General features: G+C 49.9%; 1 protein-coding gene across 1 annotated transcript; it reads right to left on the bottom strand.

Moving 5' to 3' along the window:
- Nucleotides 1–46: 46 nt before the first annotated feature.
- LOC143374842 (uncharacterized) lies at nt 47–18,868 on the bottom strand. Its single transcript, XM_076823362.1, has 8 exons — nt 18,201–18,868; nt 17,693–18,126; nt 14,291–14,503; nt 13,924–14,062; nt 6,375–6,501; nt 4,742–4,790; nt 4,490–4,669; nt 47–3,697 (listed from the first exon to the last, which is right to left on the bottom strand). Exons 2-8 carry the CDS (start codon nt 17,986–17,988, stop codon nt 1,105–1,107), a joined length of 3,597 nt encoding a protein of 1,198 aa, XP_076679477.1. The 5' UTR covers nt 17,989–18,126; nt 18,201–18,868; the 3' UTR covers nt 47–1,104.
- Nucleotides 18,869–20,858: the final 1,990 nt, after the last annotated feature.

Raw genomic sequence — 20,858 nt, 5'->3', positions numbered from 1 at the left:
TATCCAGGCTCTCCAGCGAACTTCCTGAATTCTCTTCAAACTAGAGTTCGACGAGAGAAAGAGTCTTTATTGAGATATCTCTGATACAAAATCGAGAAAGAGTCGTTTAAACGAGGCGCAAGGCTACACCATGCCTCTAATATGCTACTAAGTACTACGAAATGATCGAGCCGCGCATTTTCGACAGGCCAGATTGAACTGAAGCGATCACCAACGATCACGCGAGCTTCGATACATAGAGAATTAGTAAAGGCAACGTAGTATCGCGAGAAGATAATCTCGTAAATGAGCAATTTCCTTAAACGCTAGTCCATCGCGTTCTTCGTCCATCCGTTCCTTTTCTCATCGACTAGGGTCAAATTCACCGCTCGATAAGGCGCGGAACGTACAACGGAAAAATAATCGTCCGCGAAACCTGCTAATAATCTCACGTTTTCGTTGTTTCGTAACGAACTCTCTTCGCTTGACACGCAATTCGCTCCCAATGAATCAGAATGCAATTATCCTCTTAAAGGAATGGTGACCGTGATTGCATCTCCACTGCCTCGACAGTTTTCGCGCGATTTCAAACCGCGTCTTCCAATTCTTCGTTATCCCCTTCGTTTTTGATAGATCAGTGATCCCTTTCTCGCCACCCCGATCGCCGTTCATTTCTCCGGCTACTACTTCGTTTACTTCCACAAACTTCTGCGCAGTTCGAGGCGAGAAGAGAAACGAATAAAAATAGTCCCCGAAGTTCGCTCGATACGGAGATACCGAGTCAAGGATAAGGCTATGACGACCGATTCGCGTTCGACCGCCTTGTTTGACGGCGAGACACGCTCCGGTGGGATGTTAATGACGGGTTTTGTCGCGAAACGATATCGTGACACACGATCGGCGATCGTTTATCCGTCGGCTTGGTCCCAGATCAAAGATGACTACATTACGATCCCCGCGATCAAGGACAAGGTGACGAGTAGAACACGAGAATTCTTGTTCCTGGTCGACCGAGGGACTCGCGAAAATAGAGATTTAGCCATTGAGTGCCCTTCCGGGCCTGAGTCACCGTGATTAGGGAAGGCCGAGCTCTAGATTCAATCTTCGCGTCGAAGAATTCTACATTTACGGGTTTACGTATTGGGCCATGGCAGGACTGCTTTTCCTTCTGGTTTTCTCGCTCTGCTGCGACCCGTTCAACTGACCCACAGGCTTCTTATTAGCCTCGTTGCTCTTGCCGAACTTCTCCATCGCCCTGCTGTACGACCCTGTGCATACTCTGCCCCACAACCTCTTGTCTTCCGCTGAGTGCTTGCTCCTACCCTCGCTCGAAGTCCTCTGAATCTCGCTCTTCTTTCGAGCCTTACCGGAGTCTTCTTTTTCCAGAGATATACTGGAACCCACCGTGCCCTGGACATCCTCCCAGGATACGTTCCCGTCCGATTGCGCGCTGGAGGGCGTCGGGCAGCTGCTGTCGCTGGATAATGACGAGGATCTAACGAAAGAGGGTGGCACAACCAATTTCATCTTGCTGTCTTCCTCTTTGGGGGTTAAAGTCGAGGGTGGCTCGCTTCTAGCCCGACAACTGGTGTTCGTGTCCTGACTATCGTAAGGAAGGTTGTCGTTCACGATTATCTTGGCAATCGACGTCCTTTTCCTCAGGTTCTCCAAGTTCTCCTTCGGCGTGCTCTGAAAACTGTCCACCCTCTGCAGAATATCTTTCAAATTCACGCACTCTGCGCTGTGGGTCGGCTTAGATCGATCTGTCTTCTGCAGTTTCGAGCTGGCTTTGCCATTGGCAACTACAGAATACGTCTTCTTACTTGCATCCTGAGAATTATCCCTATGGCACGTTACATCGTGGTATATGTAGTTAGGCAGTCTTTCTTTCTGTCGAATCGTCGTAACAGATGGCACCGTTTTCTGAGGCTTCTCGCTGGATGTCTCCGTTGCGTTCATCTTGGCTCCCTTCACGCAACGCTTGTACTTCTCGTCGATCGTGGTGTCGACGTTATCTCGAACGTCGGTTCCCTCCGCGAAGATGGAGTCGCCATTGATCTCGATGGGCGGTAGAATGGACCATCGATCCATAGACGATCGAACTTCCTCTGGTCTCTCGGTCTTCGTATCCTCAACACGACAACTCTTCATGACAATCGTGGAATCAGATATGGTCTCTTCAGCATCGTTCCCAGTCTTCTCCGCGTTATCCTGATCCTCGTCGTCATCCTCATTGCCAGAATCATGATCCAAGCTCTTCAATAACCCTTCGTTCTTCTCGTTCTTCTTCCTCAGCTCCTCCCAATTCTTCCGTGGCTTGTAGCTCGTCTTCCGTCTCACGATCTTACTCTCCGTGATGTCGATGTCCGGTATGAAGAGCCTCAGAGCCTTCGTCCCAGTGGGGAACGTCACCTCGTTGATCCTCTTCTCCGTCATGATCGCCTCCAAGCTGGACTTCGAGGCGACTTCCTGGTGCATGTTGAACGCTGACACCAGTTGCGCCACGGTGTACTTGGGTTCCTCGTTCTCGGACTCCGTCGAACGATCCTCTTTATCATCAGACGTCCCAGAGTTGTTCGAGCGACTCGAGGCGTCAGAGTGCTGCCTCTGACAGGAACGTTTACCAGCGAGGAGGTTCGATTCCGTTTCACGGTTGACGGGCGTCTCGTCCGAGTCCTCAGTCAGCGTGTCTGATTCTATCGACTTCAGGGAGTCCAAATTCTCCTCGGACTCGAAGGCTTGCCCTCTAGACACCTCTAGACCACCGTCAACCTTCTCTTCCACCTGCGCTCCTGACGTCTCGACGTTTGAATCTTCTCCGTCTAAAGTGTCTCGTAGATCGTTCAGTATTTCAGTATTATATATTTGCGAGTTGGTAACGTTTTCGTTGCCATTCTTCGTTTCGATTAAAATCGTGTCCCCAGAGTAGGACAGGCGGTCGTCAGCGTCGATGGAGGCGTCGATCTCAGCACCCAGACGCTTAAAGATCGGCAGCATGTCCTCGGTCTTGGCGCGCTGGTAGCTCTTCCTTCTTCGCTTGAGGCACTCGAGGCTTCTGTATATGTCCAGAACCCCCTGGGACTTGGACAACGAGCGCAACCCGTACAGCTTCTCGCGCGACTTGCTGATCACCGGGTTTATTATCATCCGCGTTTGCAGCGAGCTCGAGGCTGCCGACGAGGCTCCGTTTAACAAGCACGCCTGCGACTCGATTCGATTCAAGCTCCGTATTCTGGAGAGAAGCCCTCGACTCGGCCCGTGGTTCAGGTTCGCCTGGGATCGGCTTTGCGCCTTGTTTAGCAAGCCCTGGGTCTGCTCTTTGTTCAGAAGGCAGCTCTGGCTGGCGCAGCTGAGATTGGTCCTGGAAGAGTTCAGGCTGGTTCGCGAGTCCGCCGGACTCGCGAAACCGTCGCTGCCCTCGAGACTAGATCGGCTTCCGGTGAGACGGTGACTCAGGCACGTCTCGCTCTGCGACAGCGAGCAATCCTGCAGGCTTTGATCGCGACGATGACTCGATTCTTGAGCGTCGCTCGACAGATTCGCTTGGCTGCTCGCCTGGCTCAAAAGCGCCGCTCTTCTTAGGTTCTCCCGGCTGACAACCCGCTCCAGCAGAACCTCCCTCGATTTCGACAGGTACCTTCTCAGGTGAGGGGACGCCTGTGTAGGTGCACCACGCAGCCAATCGTGACGCAGGCATTGTTTCGCGGTCATTCGTGCACTGAAACGAAGACGAGCTCGTGGAATGCTTGCCTATGGGTGAGCAATCGCAAGGTAAGATGTACCCAGGCCCGGCTCGGGCCTTCTTCACACGCCCTAAGCGAACTTACCAAATTGCGCCCTTTATATATAATTTATTTGAGCTTCTTGATGACTTTACTCTGAATTTTCATTCGTAGCTTGAAACGTTCATTGTACAGCTTGTAATATTTCATTTAAAACTCCGTTTTAAAAAATTCCAACACTGAAAAGACCATTTTGCGCCCCTTGTCGAGCCGGGTCTGGATAGCGAGGGCTTACGCTAAAGAAATTATGGCTGCATTCGTTAGAAATTTAAGGGGTCATTAAACTTTGATCGGCCGAAATATTAAGCTATTTGTGAAGATTTTTTCTCAGTAAATAAAATATATAACGAAATAAATCTTTTTGGTATTTATTAAGCTACTCTTATATTATAGAAAACAATTGAAAAGATTTTTTTGTTTCGGATAAGCCTGAGCGGGGATATCACCTACGCCGTGAACATACCTCTTTTTTTAGGTGTCATATTAACACTGTAAAAATACAATTAAAACAAATTGCAAAAATTCTTTTTAAATTTGTTTGGTATAATATAAGAGTAGCTTAATAAATACCAAACAGATTTATGTCATTATATGTTGAATTTACTGAGAAAAATATCTTTAAAGATAGCTTAATTTTTCGTCGGTTCAAAGTAAAATGACCCCTTAAATCGAAGGTGTTTGAATCTCTATCGTTACTTTTACTCGCGGGGGATGAAGATGTAGATTACCTTGGGTCTAGCACCAAAAGCTTCGCGACGAAATCTTTTGCCTGCGCCGAGATATCTCCGAATAGTTCCCCGGGGAAGTCCACCTCTCCCAGGGAGATGTTTTGGAAGGTCTCTTGGTCGGTCTCGCCACCGAAGGGCGAGAACCCTGTGAGTAGAACGTACGTCGTCACGCCGAGGGACCTGAAACGATCACAAAGCCTGCTGAACCTCTGCCGCAACAAATCGTAGAATCATTCGTGCTCCTTTACGTACCACATATCAGCAGCCAGCGTAATTGGTTCATAGTGCAAGATCTCGGGCGCTGGAAGCAAGGCACGTGAAATGTTTCAATCTGTCGTTCTAACAATCTCGAAATACTAAAGGAGATCGTTAAGCTGGCATACGCAGTTTAACGACCTCGTTTGAATTCGTGATATCACCCGTCGACGTCATTTTTATTTAGAATGGAAAATTGGATGGCCAGGTGGGCGTCGACGATCGTAGAAAGCGATCTACGAATTCACGGTATTAGGAATCGCCTCCGCGCTATTTGCTTTCGCCAGACGCCGTTGAACAAGCTATTACCGTTACTATTGCTGGTTTCCGACGTGTCGTTAGGCCGAAGCATCTATAACACCGCGATAAAAGTTAATCTCGACGCAGGTAATCCCTGGCGATACGATCGGGATCGGCGTTCTCGTTTATTTTCAAGAAACGTCAAACACGATTAACATATTCGACGATACGATCTCGCCGCTGGTCCTATTATTCAACGGATCGATACGATCAGCAGGAATAATAGCTTCCATCAATTATATCGTTAACCGCGCAGCCTACGACGGAGCGTTTCTCGCCGGGGAAACATCGCGCGGGATTCTTTTGTGCCGCGGACGAAAGACTTTTTCGCGCTGCGGGACAAAGAGAAGAGAGTTATTATCGATCGTAAGATTGCTTTCTTGTTTGCGCGCAGAAGGATACGAGTGGGATTAATCGAACGGTATGCAAGATGTTCTAGAAGCCATTGGTCAATTTGTAACTTAAACTAAGTGCTCTTGTATACTTCGTCTCATGCATTCGACACCAAAGGGCCTTTGTCCGCAAGTAAATAAATAAATCTCAAACAAACATATATTACGTAGTAGCGAATTTCCAAAATGCTGTAATTAAACGTCTTTACTCGAAATTAAAATAAAATGCGCAGCGATAGACGAAACACTTTGTATTGCATAATCTCCCCACCAAGGAATAATTAGCCAGATGCAAAGGTTCGCTCGTGCGATCGCGACAAAGCTCGATTTAAATGCGGCCAACTGTAAATCCCGCGCTCGCGAATCAAGATTTATGATAATAATCCCTAGCGCGTAGTCATCCGGCAAGAGTTTCTATAAAAGCTCACGACGATCGAGCCGGGGTCCCGCTCTAACTGTTCTCTCTCGATCTCGCGCAGATCCCGTCAATGCCGATTACCTTGCCCAGAGACGCTCGGGATTCAAAGTATCGGCCGCAATTATACGCCGCGGACCAGCCGCGCGCGTTTATTAAAAGGCCGACGTCGGTGGGGCTAACGCGCAATGAGGCTAACGCGTCAATTAATATCGATTATATTCGCGATCTGGCTCGAGATCGTCAATTAGCGGGCCAGAGATAGGGATCGACGGCGATTAAGCGGCGGTCAGAGGAGCAAAAGTGCCGACGCACCTGTTCGCGTTCCCGGCCGCGGCGAATCGGTGGCGGAAAGTAACGCGGCCGATGCATCATCCTGATTGCGGTAAACGCCACGATTTATATTCGCCGAGGGGTCGAGAAGGAGGTTGGAAATTCGGCTCGGAATCGGGTAACCCGTTTAATCGACACGTGTTTCGCTCCGTCTGCTCTTATTTCTGATCGGCGGAGATCGGCCTCTTACCCACGTAATCCGGCGTCCCGAGGATCTCGCGGACTTCCGTTCCTTCTAGAATCACCCTCGAGATCTCGAAGTCGCACAGCTTCACCTCGCACTCCGGGAAGCTGCCCATCATCACCAAATTCTGCGGCTGAAACACGTGAAATGTAAGGGCTGCTCTTCGGATTAGGTTACCAGTGTTCTGTCATTTAATTCAGAGGAGAATGGTGAAAAGAGTCCGGTCGAAGTGGTTAAAGCCCGGCGATGGTGCGTCGTGGAACGTAAAGAAATGTCCAAGATCAGTCGCTTCGAGCTCGCCTTCCGACAGCAATTAGTTGCCATTAATTGAGCCGTTAATCCGCCTCGGCGAAGGCTCGCTCCCTTTTTCCCCTTTAATTGAATTTCGATCGTAAACAAGGCACGAACGACGGGAACGCGATACGACCGACCGAGCGGACCACTTTCAGCGCTGGCAATGAACGAAAAGTGGGGTCGTTAATAATTTTCCTGCTGCCCGTTTATCGCCCCGCGCGGAATTCAATTATGAACAAGCCTCCGCATTGTCCAGCCGACTTTCCAGCCTCGGTCCCCGTTATTGAGACGTCCGACGTCATTCGAATCACGAAATTTGCATACGTTAACCGTCGCTCCTACTAGGAGCGCTTTCGCTGGCGACACGCGACATCGTCACACCTGTTCAACGCCCATAGAAGCTGATTAAATATGTTTTAAGATCGCAGTATACGCGAGTCTGATAATAAATATTTTTGGCACATGGAGGATAAATATTTTTGGCATCTAAAAGTATTGGTTGCCGGGAGACAAACGGGCCCCACCCGCAACTATAAATTTTAGTAGAAAAGTTAGTTGAATCGTAAATTTTAGTTGCAGACAGTGCTAATATTTATTTATTTATTTTCTCGTGAACGGCTAAGGCTCATTTTGTGACAGAAGGAGGTGGAAAAGATACAGAGTAGAGAAAGAAGCGTTACCACTAAACAAAAACAGAAAGTAACAGAAGAGAACAAAATATAAAAACAATAATGATAATAGTGACTTAATTCCTATTTACAGTTGACATCGCTGTATACACGCTGACTTAAAAAAAAATATTGAAACTTCTATTATATTTTGATGCTACTAAAATATCAGGGGCACTTCATCAAGGGCTGCCCCAAATTGGCTGACTTATTAGGAAATAACTTTCTAAACCCCTTTGTCTGACCTATCATCCACCGCGACTACTGCAGACACCCTTAGCAGACCTCGAATCGTTACCTAGCCAGTTCAGAGATCAATTTAGTTGTACACCAAGCTTCACTACTGTTTAATTCAATTATAAATCAACTGGATTCTGTATCCTAATTGAAATAAAGCGATCTTCGTTAACCCACACCGTGCCAACTCTCCCGTAACACCTATTCATTACACGATCCTCGCGATCGTGGTGAATCAGTCTCTACTCCATTCCGAGTCGATGAATGGAAGCAGAAAAACATAGTTCCCGAGTCAGATTTCAGCTAAGATTACTTTTTTTTTTTTTCACGATGCATGGCTCGCGTCCCGAATAAAGTAGAGGGAATAACGTATGCGCGTCCACGTCCTTCCCTCGCGCGTTCCGCGACTTCGAAATGATCCACGGGGACGATAAAAAGAAGCCTGAGTGCCTTAAGCCCGTGTAAACGCCGTTGCTTTAAACAACACCGACAATTAGCGAGCTGATCGCCGCGATCGGGCGACTTCTGCTCAGCGGGGCGCCCCGTGTACAGCTACTGCAGCACTGTTGAACCTCGCCGTTGGGGCTCGGAGAGTATGTTGTACACATAGTAGCTACCGCCCGGCGAGCTTCCTTTTTTTTACGTTGGATTTTACGAGAAACCATAATCGTTAAGTTTGAATTACGACGCGGTGGGAAAAGAAGAGGGGAAAAAGGATGTACGCGCGAAAAGTGCGAGGGGAAAAGCGTATCGCGGCCACGGATAGCGCGGGCTCGTGATTCGCGCTTCATCCGAGAGGAACATCGCGGCCATTTACATAAACACGGCAGATGCTGTTACGATAATTTCGACCCCGTGCGCGGAATAGAATGGAATATTAAGTTTCTCGGCGAACACGCGCGATCGAGGCTGCGATCTTCGCCGCGCAGCTATTGGCCGCAACGCGGATACGATTTTTCTCTCGGACGGGAGGACGCGTTTTATATCAGCTACGAGAGCAGCATGAGAATGCAACCTGTACCCGATCTCTGGTCGTTTCGCGAAGCCCGGATCCTCCGAAGGTCGATTTCCTTGCGCTTCCTTGTACAGGACGAGCCGATAAAATCGTGATACGGTAAGGAAAGAAGCTGACGCTTACTGGCTTCATAGATGAGTGCATCTGGGCCGGCGGAGATTGTTTAGACTGTTTAGAGCAAGGTACGGTAAAATTTAATTTAGCTTTGAAACCGAAGGACTGTGTCCATCCGAACAGCGACTCCATTTTTCTATAACTACACTCTACCAATTGCGTTAAGGGATCCTGGCACCCCCAAAGAAGGGGCATTGTAAAAAGAAAAGAAACCTAGATTTAATTCTTTAAATTAAATTTTATAATCACCTAATGAATTTTATCGAATTTGCATTAGAAATATTGTTGTCCCTTCAACTCGGCTCCCCCCAAGATTAAATCCCGAGTGCCGCTGCACTCTGCTGTAAAAAGGAACAGAGTTCTCAAAGGAAGTATTTTCTAACGCAGAGTGATTGAACTTTTCATTAGTCAGAGAAATTTGTCTGATTGCGAGTCGACTCCTGCACTCTGTTTGCTTTTGTCGGAGTATGTAAACTAGTAGCTATCCAAGCTGTCGATCGGCGAAAAACGCGTTATGTAAGTTAAGCAATTCCCTCGGTGGAATAGGCGAAGCGCTCGAGCATTCGTTCCGGTAGAATCTTCCTGGTTTCAGCGTCGGGGTCCTTGGAGATGGTCGCGTGGGCGTATCTGAATATTCAAACGCTCTCTCGGCAGTCCCAGCACGTGGCTGATAAATAATGACAAAAGACGCAAAAATAATCCTCGGCCCCCAAGATGCGCAATTCCGTGAGAGCCATCGAGAACAGCGTCGATACTGCGCGCCGAGGCGGTTCAAGGGGAACGGGACGGCGCAGATCAGACACTCGACGCTGGTCTATTGGTCAAGTGGTATTATCCACTCTCCACAGACACAGCCATTATTCCCCAATCTCTTATACAGCTTATATGTACTTGAAAAAAAAACACTCTGTCGCCAGAAAACGTCCAAAATCCAAGCTCACCCACCTGATTTATTTATTTATTTATTAATTTATCTTAATAAATAGCAAAGCAGAAAGCGTTTGTGCGTTTGTTTGTCGCCTAAAAACTTTCGAATGGTAAATTCTGGGGTCACGAAATGTGTCCCAGTTCATTAAGCCTAGCTAATCCAGATGAATGTGACTATTTTCACAAAGAATACATAAATCAATTTTTTTTTATAACATCAGAATCTAAATTTCGGGGGAAGCCGAGTAGTAAAGCTAGTTACGGATAATAACCCTTTGGTACATTATAATGATATGAAACGCCCTGAGTAGAGTCCGGACAAATAAGAGAAAGATTTAAAATAGCAAAGAAAACAACAGAATATAATGACATCACAGAATCCGCAGATTGCGCCTCAGGTGTCACCTTGCGAAACGTAAACGTGCAGAGATCCCGTGTAATGCTCGAGTCTCTCCTTAACTCTAAACATCCTTTTAAAAGGACACCGGGCGTGAATTGGTTAATCTTGTCTCTGGACACCGCGCGCGACGTTAATCGATCTTTCCACGACTTTCGAGCCGGTGAACGACACTCGCTGAAGGAGAACGCCGTCGGAAGGATGTCGCCGAGTCCCACGCGATCGAATCTCGGACGATGGACTCGCTGGCCAAACAACAGCGTGGGCCGAAACGTCAAATAACTCTCGCTCCGCGAGCCGGTGTCTTGCCCTCCGCGGACCGTTCTCCTTGGGGATAAAAATCACTTACGCGATCCGGATCGGGTCGAAAATACACCTTGCGAAACCGCGAATTTCAACAGCATCGCCGCTTGGACGGTCTCGGTCGTGTTGAAGAGGGAAACCGAAGCGGTCTCATTAAGCGTCGAGGATTGCCCTTTTAAGCGCGGTCGAAATAAGCCGAGGCGTTTGATTGAATTCCCTCGCCCCCTTCGCCTGTTACAGTAAATGTCGCGAGACACCCAGAGGTGCTCCAGTTACGGCGAACAGGTTGGCTATCGCGGAGACGCGAGCAGAGAGCCAGTGATTCATCGAGCGCAAGCTATCGAGCTGACCAGAATGCGATTACACTCCTCCATCATAGATAGCGTCTGCTCCTTTCGTAAGAACCATCGTTTCCCAGCGACTTTCGAGTGTCTCGCCGAAGGTAGGTTTTCCTACACGCGCCAGAACGCGAAGACTTTCGACGTTGATTTTCTCGAAACTGAAGCGCGATATCAGAAAAACTTCCTCTTCCTTTTCGACTTATAACAAGTAAATAAGTCGAGAATAAGGAATAACTTTTTTCGGTATCGCGCTTCGTTTTCGAGAAAATCCACGTGGAAATTCACGACGTTACCTTGAACCTCCAGCTGGCTGGGAGCGTCTCCCGACGAGGGATCCAGGAAATCGTGCGCGTCGGATCTCCAAGACCGTTGCATCTCGCCTCGCGATTCCTTCCTTTCTCTTTCGCGGGAATTTCGCGAGTTATCAGCGGCTGCTCCAGTTATGGCGGTCAGACATAGGTACCGGAGCGTTCAGCGAGATAGGGACCAGGTGTGATTCACCGACGGAGCCAGGGCGTGGTCGTTCCACCGCGAAGAGCGTGGGGTCTTATTGCGTTCTGTTTTTCCTCCACCCTGGATGATCGTTCCAGAGCACCGGCCATGTACACGGCTCCAACTATCCGTGATTCTTTCGCGATAATTCCTCTGGACACTTTCGTTGTCCCCTCGACTTTTCGTCGTACACCTGCGCACGTGACATTGATCGAGCGATCGAGTGGCTGTAAGGATCGGTGCCCGCAAAGCTTCGTTTCTGAGCCTGCTCCTTCGTTGGCAGGTATTCATGCGTGCGCTGCGAATTTGGCCCCTGTCGGTGGAGGTTTCGCGAAGCGTGGCAACGTATACCATTTGACGATGCTGACGAGAAGCGCGGAGAGGACTCCGAAGCAATAAACTGCAGCGGAGTCCGACGGGGTCGCCCGATCCCTCGCCACGGATAAAAGGATTCCTTCTCGTTATCCTCGCGAGAAATTCGCGAAAGGTCGTCGCGCCTTCGCCGCGGAACAACATCCTCGGCCGTGAGGCCCAGCTCGAATCGGTTAGCGCACGGCTCGAGGTGGTTCACGAGCGCGTGCCAACTTTTATCGGCGAGGTTCCGCGTAAATCCTTGTCCGCGAAGACTCGGACGCGTCGAGCCTCGGGACGTTGTTTATTCAGTCGGGCCGATTCGAATTTCGATTACTCTGCTGGTTCGCGCTTCGGAACACCCTGTACGCGCGTAAATACCGGTATAAACCGCGCGGGCATGTTCGAGCCTCACCTTCGACGGAACTTACGATCCGTAAAAAGAGAAAGAAGCGCGCCGCCCGATTAAGAATCGGCCGAGGGGGGACGTTAAATCCGCTCGATCGTAAATCCGTGACCCGCGATCCGCCGATTTACTTTCGTTCCGCGGCCGAGAAAGTTGTAATTACCCTGGAGAGCTCGAGCGATGCTACTTTGAGAATAGACCGTGTAAAATCGGGGGGGAATAGAATAATAGAAATCTAGAATAGGGTGCGACTCGGTTAAATTACCATCTAGAGTGCTGCAATGGTAGTAGCTTTAATTCTTGATTATCAAATTGAAAATCCCCTTCGAGAGACGAGGAATATATAGAAACTCATTCCTGTCAGACCACCAGTGTTACGTGCAGACGTCTACACTCCAAAACGATGAAAGGACAGTGTCCCGTCTGCTCGGGGAAACGCTTAGGGGTGTGATCCACGGATCCCCCATCGCGGGACTCTCTTAATTACGCGGATAGCGATACTTTACAGTCGTCGCAGCCGTTCGTAAAAATCGCGCGGAGCGAAGTTCGCGGGGCACGGAGACAACGGGAGACAGCGAGGACGGTCGTTATTGGCCCGTTAAAAAAGACGGTCGCCTCGGCGAGCGGAGCGACAAGCTGAAAATACGCGACACGGGCTTTTATTCGACGACACGCGGCGCGACTGGCCGCGCACAAACACCGTCCCTTTTCCTCCCCGCCCTGCCTGGCCGAGCTGGCTAAGAGGCGTCTGCGTTTCCGCGATTGCTGAAATAAAAGGTGGACGCGCGTGTGTATCGGGAGAGACGCAATAAATTGCTGGCGGAACGAGGTGGAACAGGGCCACGGGCGGCCGCGGATCGTGGCTTTCGTTTCCAGTTCGAGTTCCTGCCGGCTTTTTTCGTCTCACCACCGGCGAGGAGGTCCTCGACGGGCCGATCCACCGAGTACAGAGACGTGTATCTCTTCCCCTTTGTCCGGCTAAGGACGTAAAAGGCGATTCCAATTTGTTTGTCGACCGTTTATCGGGGAATCGCCGTGCCCGGCTGTCGCGACGCCAGCGATCGCAATTAAAGCTCCTGCTGATAGTTCTGGACCGGGCCTATCTCGGACGAGGCACTCTCTGGCTGTAGACGTGGTCCTTGCGCGGAGGCAGCGATGGCTCCAGGGGAGATAATATCGAGGTTACTGCCCCGTGATAATCGCGCTACCGGCGGAACGTTGCAGGGACACTGACGAATGGACGAGGTTCAGTATTGATTGCTACTGTGCAACTCTGATCGCAAAAACTCCGCACTGCTTCTGTATCGCATGATCAAGCTCGTGGAAGCAGTGGGGAAAATGCCAGACTAGAAGTTTCAATCTGGCAGAGACGAGGAGAAAGAGAGAAAGAGCGTATTGTCTGAATAATCAAAGATCACTGAAAATTGATGGAAGAACTGTGCGGCAGTAGTACACAGATAAGTCTGGTTCGAGCCTCGAGTAAAAGCTGCCCAACGTTGCTCAGAGAACACCTTTCCTGCGCAGGCATTCGCATCTCTGCCAAATCCAGAGAATAGAAAGAGTGGAGCAGCGGCAGGAATCTGATTGCAATACTTGACACACTCCGGCCGATCCGCCGTCGCGCTTTACGCGGAAAAAAACGAGGCCCGTCATCGCGACGATTTATATTTAGACCGACACGTTCTCCAGATACTCGTAGCCGGGGCTGAGAGCGGCGGACTTCTAGGATCCGTAGTACATAGAAGGCCGCGTTAATTACTGACCAGAACCACGTAACGCGAACGGCATCGACTTCGGACTCGAATTGTCACCTGAATCTCGCGACAGCGTTCGAATTCCTCAGCCATGCTTCACCCTTAGACCTGCCGAGCCGCGCTTTTGGCTCACGTGTCAGAAGGAAATGATCGGAACTATCTGGTGACGGCGACGAGTCAGGCCGAGTCGGTTCTGGGATCCGGATATACGGGGAACGTGACAAGTTCGCGTCGACCTTTTATGGGTCGAACTTACCTTGATGTCCAAATGGGCGATATTTCTCTCGTGGAGGTACGCGAGTCCTTCTACTAGCTGCCTCACAAAGTGCACCACGTCACCTTCGAGGGGCACCAAATCGCCGTCGATGAGCGTCTGCAGATCACCACCTGGGGCACTGGAAAGTTTGAGAAGTTGTCAATCGACGTCATCGATACCGCGAGCACTTTGGCCGCGCGTGTGCATGGTCCTCGGTGTCGAGCACCTCCTGCACACCTTCTATTCTCTGCTTCTTATCAGAGGTATTAATTCGGAGCCGCGGAGGAGCGCACAGTGGTCACTTTTCATTTGTAACGCAGCTAAAGGATTAAGAGCTGCTATTAGCAATGTAACAGGCTGTACTTACTATTCCATCACGAGGATGATCTCCTTGGGGGTCTCGTAGACGTCATGCAGGCGTACAACGCGCGGCGATTGCGAGCAGAGGGATAGCAGAGCGATCTCGTGCCTCAGCTCCGCGCTGCAGTCCGCGTTGAATCTGTTTCTCGACGAGTATTTCGCGGCGTAGAGGATGCCGGTCGACCGGGACCTGCAGCGATACACTTTCGCCCATTGTCCGCTGTGGAAAAATTTGCAGACTCGTCAGTCGTTCCTTCCTGCGATCGCCTGTGAAGCGAACCGACCCCTTTCGCTGTTTAGCTAATACCACTTGTCCGCTCGGACAGACCCTGTTACGAATCATTCCAATGGCAGTCAAGCCGTCACTCTAATCCCACCGCATCGTGGAGCAGCGAGAGGGCTAATTGGAGGCCTCGAGGGTTCATTGAGCGAAAGTTTCTCTGCTCGCTGGCCGCTGTGACGCGAGCCTCCGGAGTTAAATGCACGCATGAAAGACGAAATTTCGTTGGCCATCGGCCGGATTTTTACGACCGTCCCGGAGATTTCCGAGCGTCTTGGCGGCAAGGTCGACGCCGCGGCGCCTCCGAAGGCTGAGCTCGCGAACGCGTGCAACGCGCTTTTACGCGCCTCTGCCTCCGGTACCCTGCCGCGCTCGGTTTATTACGCAAACTGCCCACGCGAACGGCAAGCTTCTTCGTCGCCGAGAGCTGACCGCGTTCTCGAAACATCGAAACTCGATTCGTCCGCGGACGAATAACGAGCGAATATCGCCATACCCGAGCGCCGTTAGCGCAACTCCAGTCCGATTCAATTCAAACGCGTCGCCATATCTCGCCACCGCGATGTACTGGTGACAGAAATATCGCGGAGGTCGATGGGCAAATATATTGGCGATAAACGTGTCACGCACCTCGAGGACCCGGCACCCTGATACTGTAGCGCGAGACTTCACTGAAGATGGAGCATCGTGACGCGCCAATTACAGTATGTGAAAGGGGAAAAATCAGGGAATGTCGCAGAACAGCTTTATCGAGAAAATTAAGTGTAGGGTAGATGTCCCAATTACTGCCAGTGTCCCTATTATTGCCATTTTCATTTTACTTGATGAAAACGTAACGTATAAAGAATAGTATACAATAATAATAATAAGAACAGTCCCAATTTAATAATAAATCTTTCTGAACACTATTCTTTTGTACGTCACGTTTTTATTAAGTAAAATAAATCAAGTGGTAGTAATAGGGACACTGGCAGTAATTTGGACATCTACTCTATTGTTCCAGTGAAGAGTGGAAATTGCCTGTTTTTAACCAAGACTTTAACGTTATCTTACGGGGCCATTTGAACTTTATAACCCTTTGTCATTCGACAGTTCTGTACTCCCCCAGTTGCCACAAACAAAATACGCCATAAATCGCAAAATCGAGAAATATGGACTTTCTTTGTTTTTTTTCCCTCTTATCCTTCGCGTATCGTCACTTCTGTCAAATGAATTCACCCTCTGAATTTATACCCGCACCCCTCGAAACATCTAGCGGATCAAGTGAAATTCAGGTAAGTGCTACTCAAGTCCAAGTCACTGGAAGTTGAAACGAAAGGTACTTTCGACGGTAATAAACACGTCCCGCGCCCCAATACCTCGAAACCCTTGCACCGAGTCCTTCAATCACACAGAGATAAGCGGCAGGAGCCGTAACGAGCATCTGATAGTGGGTGCAATTAACTTTAATCGTTTCCAATTTGGAGACCGAGCCCGGCGAGGCTCGTTTTTTTCCCAAGCCTCCCCTCAGCAACGCGATTCTTTTTCCCGTCGGCTCAAGGCCCGTGTTCTAAAAGTAATTACCAGGTGCGCTCGCCGCTGAATCGCTCGGTTATTCGCGATACCGAATCGCGATCACGCTCACTGAATCACCGGTGATCTACAGGCTGGCCAGATCGCGCTATATACGGGAGTAGACGCGCGTTATTCCGACAATCGGGACGATTAAAGCGCTGGCCATCGAAAGCGGCGGGTAATCGTAGGAAAATTGAGTTTCGATCATCGCCGAAGACACTCGAGTTACACGCCTCTACTCCGTCGTTAAGTTGATCGAGACATCCGAGTCTTGGCTCCGCAATATGATTTTTTTTTTATTTATGAAATCTGAATATTACCGAGGAAAAATTCATCTAGCCAAGGATCAAAGAACCACATTTGTATCGATAATTCTTCTCTCGTCAGAGACACCCCAGCTCGCCAGGTAATTTATGAAGATTTATTGCCACCGTTCCGGGCCATTTTTAATCCCCCCCCGGGAGCCCGGCGACAACGAGCAATTAACCGTCGCGACACGGCGAAGCTGTCGCTTCGCCGCCGATTAACCATTCGGCGCTTCTTCCCTGCCAAGAAGTTGCAGTTTCGCACGCTGGTAGGCCGCGGAGAGCGCGGTGTTGCTCGTTTTGCGCGAAACCTCCTCCGTTTCGGCTCGCCTTTCGCGTCTCGCGACCGTTTTGGTCCGTGAACGTGCTCCCGGCTAACGAGCCCGTCCCGTGAAAAAAGGACCGCTGAAAATCGGCAATTCGAAGGGGAAACCGAAAACGAGATACCCGAGGTGAATAAGGCGGGATCCGTGCGCTCGTTTCGTATCGCAGAAACGCCTTTGTGGCCGACGTGCCCGAGCGAATCCGCTTCATTAAGGATGCAAACGCGCGGCAGGGAGGGGGAGGTAATCGCGGCTGATATCGAGCGGCCAGTTCGATTATCAATGCACCGCTGACAGTAGGTTACGCCGCCCATTAAACCTCCCCATTAACATATCCAATAAATATGAAACGAGCTAAAGTTCACCGGCGAGCCGAGTTTCGATACGGGGTCTGGCCGAACAATCGAACGAGAGCTAACGCGACGAGTTCAGCTTACGAGCCGTTGTTTTATTTCGCTATCGGTGAGATTTCATAGAACGATCCTAAAATGCCACAGCTTTAGTCCGAAGTGGCAGACCAGAACCTCTTCCCTCGAGCAAAGTAGATCGAACGCTGCAACAGGTTCTGCGCAGCGTGTGTCTTCGAATTAAATTATCACCAGGGAATCACGCATTCAGCGAGTCCCAACTCCATTACTTTCCGCGCCAAGCTACTCCATTCGCTTCCCTATGATCTTCGGTAATCATTACGAGCCTAATTCGCGCGACCATTAGTCGAGGTATCTCGACACGCGGCCACCTATCGCAACACCATCGCTGCCACGTGCAAATGAGCGACAAGTGAAATTTAAATATGCCTAGGGGTTTGCCGTCCCCATCGATTTATCATCCTCGCGCGTTCCACCTACCCGCCATGCTCCTCCCCAAACGAAACTCAATTTTAATACCCCCCGATTTCATTGAACCGAACATAATCGAGTGAGTGTCAAAGGAACTTCGTGTCTTACTTTGCGAAGGGCTTCGGGTCGATCTCGTAGTGCTCCGCGATGGGCCCCGTCTTCACCACCCTGGCGAGCTGGGCCTCCTGAACGAGCACCAACCCCTCCTTCACGTGCTTCTCGCTCCACTGCACCCTGCACCTTCCCCTGCACCTCTCCTCGTGGCCAGTCTTATCGTTCCCACGTTTCGCCTTCATATTCGCGCACTTGCCCGAGGACGCTTGCAGGTTCCGTCGCTGAGGCCTGGGCGAAGTCTTCCTCGCGGACGACATCGTCGGCGACTGGTGATTCGGCTGGTAGATCATGTTCCGCGAGCTTCTCTCTCCGTTCGTTCGCGCGGCGCCTCAGCGATCACCATCGAGCACACCGTGAAGCGACGGCGAGCTCGTTCTCCGATCGTTCGCAGAGTCTCGCGCAGCGATCGGGTCCCAGGGCATCGAGCACTGGAAGAAACGAGCGTGGTTTGACGCCGGAGGTTCTTTAATAGGTGCTCCTAGTCTCAAGCTCCCGAGTGTACCTTCGATCTCCCAATGACCCACCGAACCGACGAGTACTCTTTGGCTTCGCTCGACGACGAACAGCGATCTGGTAATCGTGAAACTCGCGCGGGATACGAAGCACGATGCACCGGGGTGGTTAATAGTTCACCGAGCAGCAAGAAGCATCGCTCGTCGAGACGGTCGGGTTCGGTTCCATCCGCTCGGTCGAGTGTGTCGGAGATGTTCGCATCTCGAGGCGGCCGATATCCGCCGTTCCAAGCGAGAGATCGCGAGCTCGACGGTCGAGCGCCACGACAGAAACTGGCCACGAGTGGTCGAGGGGCAGCGAGCGTCCGTTTCAGCCCGCTCCTCCGTGTTCTTTCTTGCCAGCGGACTCGCTGGACCATACGCTTACCGTTCCTCTCGTTCCCTGGGCCCCCGTCCTCTTTGCTCGGTCTCTCCCCGGCCCTCTCCAGCCCCGGCGAACTCCGCGCTGTCCCACCACTTGTTCCTGAAGTGGACACACGAGCCTCGCGTTGCCGTTGTCGTTGCCGCTGCCTCTGCGGCTGCTTTTAGTGGTGTTTACGGCGCTGCTGGTGGTGCACACCGTCTCTGACGTAGGTGGTATCCAGCCGGGGCACACGATCGCGGAACGTAGAACGCCGGTGCATTATGCATGTGCATAAGTTGCGCTCAAGGGGAGGGAGAAAAAATCCCCAAGATCTCGGGCTGCTTCCTTCCTAAGCCCTCCGTTCCTCGCCTGATACCATTCGCGATGAGTCTCGCCGCTACAATCACTCCTTTGTTGCGTTTACTCGATAGTGCCCACTGCTTCGTGGATTCTTCAGATTCCACGGGTTTTGTAAATAAGTTCTGCAGTCCTCTGTAGATTCCAGCATTGTTCTGGGGTCTTTTCTCGACTATAAGAACGTCCCATGTCTGCCCGAATCAAGGGAGACAGGCGCTGTCGTTAGTGAACGGATATCCCGCGCGATGCGGCGCGGTTGGGAGGAGATGAATTAATCGAGCGACGCGCGGTGATTCTCGTGGCTAGAAGTCATTGAATGGTTTTCGCTGTACGCACCAAGCCGCGAGTAAAGCGAGGAATAAGCGCTGCTTGTAAAAGCGTTAATATGTTAATGAACGCGTGGGGGTCTTACCTTCGAGATTTCCATGTCCGATTATATCACTTCTTGGAAACGAGCCGAGGTGTCGATCTCGATCCCGACAGCGCACGAAGCTGCGCGGCCGCGCTACTTCATATTTCCTAGACCGCCAAGCGTGCGGCGCATTGTCCGTCGATTGAGTTGCTTCGTTTGTTTCGAGCTACGCGCCCCCGACTTCTTCATAGATTTAGACGTAAATGGAGAATAAGGATTCTGCGATCGCTGTTATGGGCCGACTGCAAAAACAGCAAGGATGCTGGGTCTCGCGCCGAAAGGATACACAAAGGTCTTTCCTGGTCGAGGCTACTCTAAGGAGAGATCGATTAACGAGCCGCTCGAAATAGTCCAAGGAATCGATAGCGGCCACGTGAATTTCGTCCTGCTATGGCTCGCGTCCTGGCCTATCTTCTGCTGTCTATCAACGGTTAATTAAAGAGTGACCCAAAGATGAGGCCTGCTTTGGCCTCTTTTTGGTCCCACGATTTTGCAGATGAATTTTGTGCCAAATGATACCTTAGACATTGAGAAATTTTCAAGTTGAGGTGACAATTAATATATTTGAATTGACTGTGTAAGCTCGAATGGCTGTATATTTCTGTAAACTATGGGATTTTCCCTTTTGTAATGAATAAATAAATAAATAAATTAGCTTTTGAGATATGGGAGGTCAAAAAGGTGAAAATTCGTTAACGCGTCAGCCCATAGGTACGCTTTGATGTACGGACTTTTATTTGAATCCGATAATTAAAAAATTGTTCCCAGGGATTTTGCAGATTGCTAATAACGAATTTGAACTTAGATTAATACAGAGTCACTCAGCGACCACGAGCGTAAATAAACATGTACATATATTGACATTCCATCGATCAGAATACACGGCTTCCACAAAATTGAAACTAATTATTGTTAAAACCATAAATATTACTTTAATTTCGAAAATTCATTTTGCAACTTTTGACGTTACGAATATTAGTCGAAAGTTTTATGAAAATTAGAATATGTTTTGACACACGATTCGCTGTATTGAATCGGTCATTATGAATTTTGAAAATCTAAGTTCAAATTCGCTGTTAGCAGTCAGCAGAACCCTTGGCAACAATTCTTCAAATTATTGGACTGACATAAAACATAAAAGTCCGTACATCGAAGCGTATCGGCTGCTGCGGTAATGAATCTTCACTTCAACTTGAAACTTAGACGTCCCATATCTCAGAAACTAATTTTCACCTCAACTTGAAACTTTGTTGCGATTGATGTCTCACCATAAGGTATCATTTGGCACAAAGTTCAATTCCAAAGTCGTGGGACCGAAAAGAGGCTATTTCTTGGGTCACTCTTTCCATGGTGCCTCGAACGCTAAATTACCGGACGCGACGGGTGCGAGGGAATGAAGAATACTAGGAGGATCGTATCCCGTCGAGTATGAAACATGCTCTGCTAGACACCGCGCTATTGGTGACAAGCAATTAGCGGCGACAATTAGTAACGACGTGTTCGGTCGCGATCGTGCCAAGGATAATTGCGCGCCTA

This window comes from Andrena cerasifolii, chromosome 11 (genome assembly GCF_050908995.1).
Source record: "Andrena cerasifolii isolate SP2316 chromosome 11, iyAndCera1_principal, whole genome shotgun sequence".
Classification (NCBI taxonomy): Eukaryota; Metazoa; Arthropoda; class Insecta; order Hymenoptera; family Andrenidae; genus Andrena; species Andrena cerasifolii.
Note: the sequence above shows the minus strand (reverse complement) of the source record. Positions and strands in the feature narration are given on the sequence as shown.

Excerpts from the sequence above, each read along its gene's own strand:
- LOC143374842 (XM_076823362.1), bottom strand. The coding sequence starts at position 17,988 with ATGATCTACCAGCCGAATCACCAGTCGCCGACGATGTCGTCCGCGAGG. Across the intron at positions 14,063-14,290 it reads ATCATCCTCGTGATGGAATA|TGCCCCAGGTGGTGATCTGC; the intron begins GTAAGTACAGCC and ends CAAACTTTCCAG. Across the intron at positions 3,698-4,489 it reads CTTTTGGTGCTAGACCCAAG|TGCACGAATGACCGCGAAAC; the intron begins GTAATCTACATC and ends TCTTCGTTTCAG.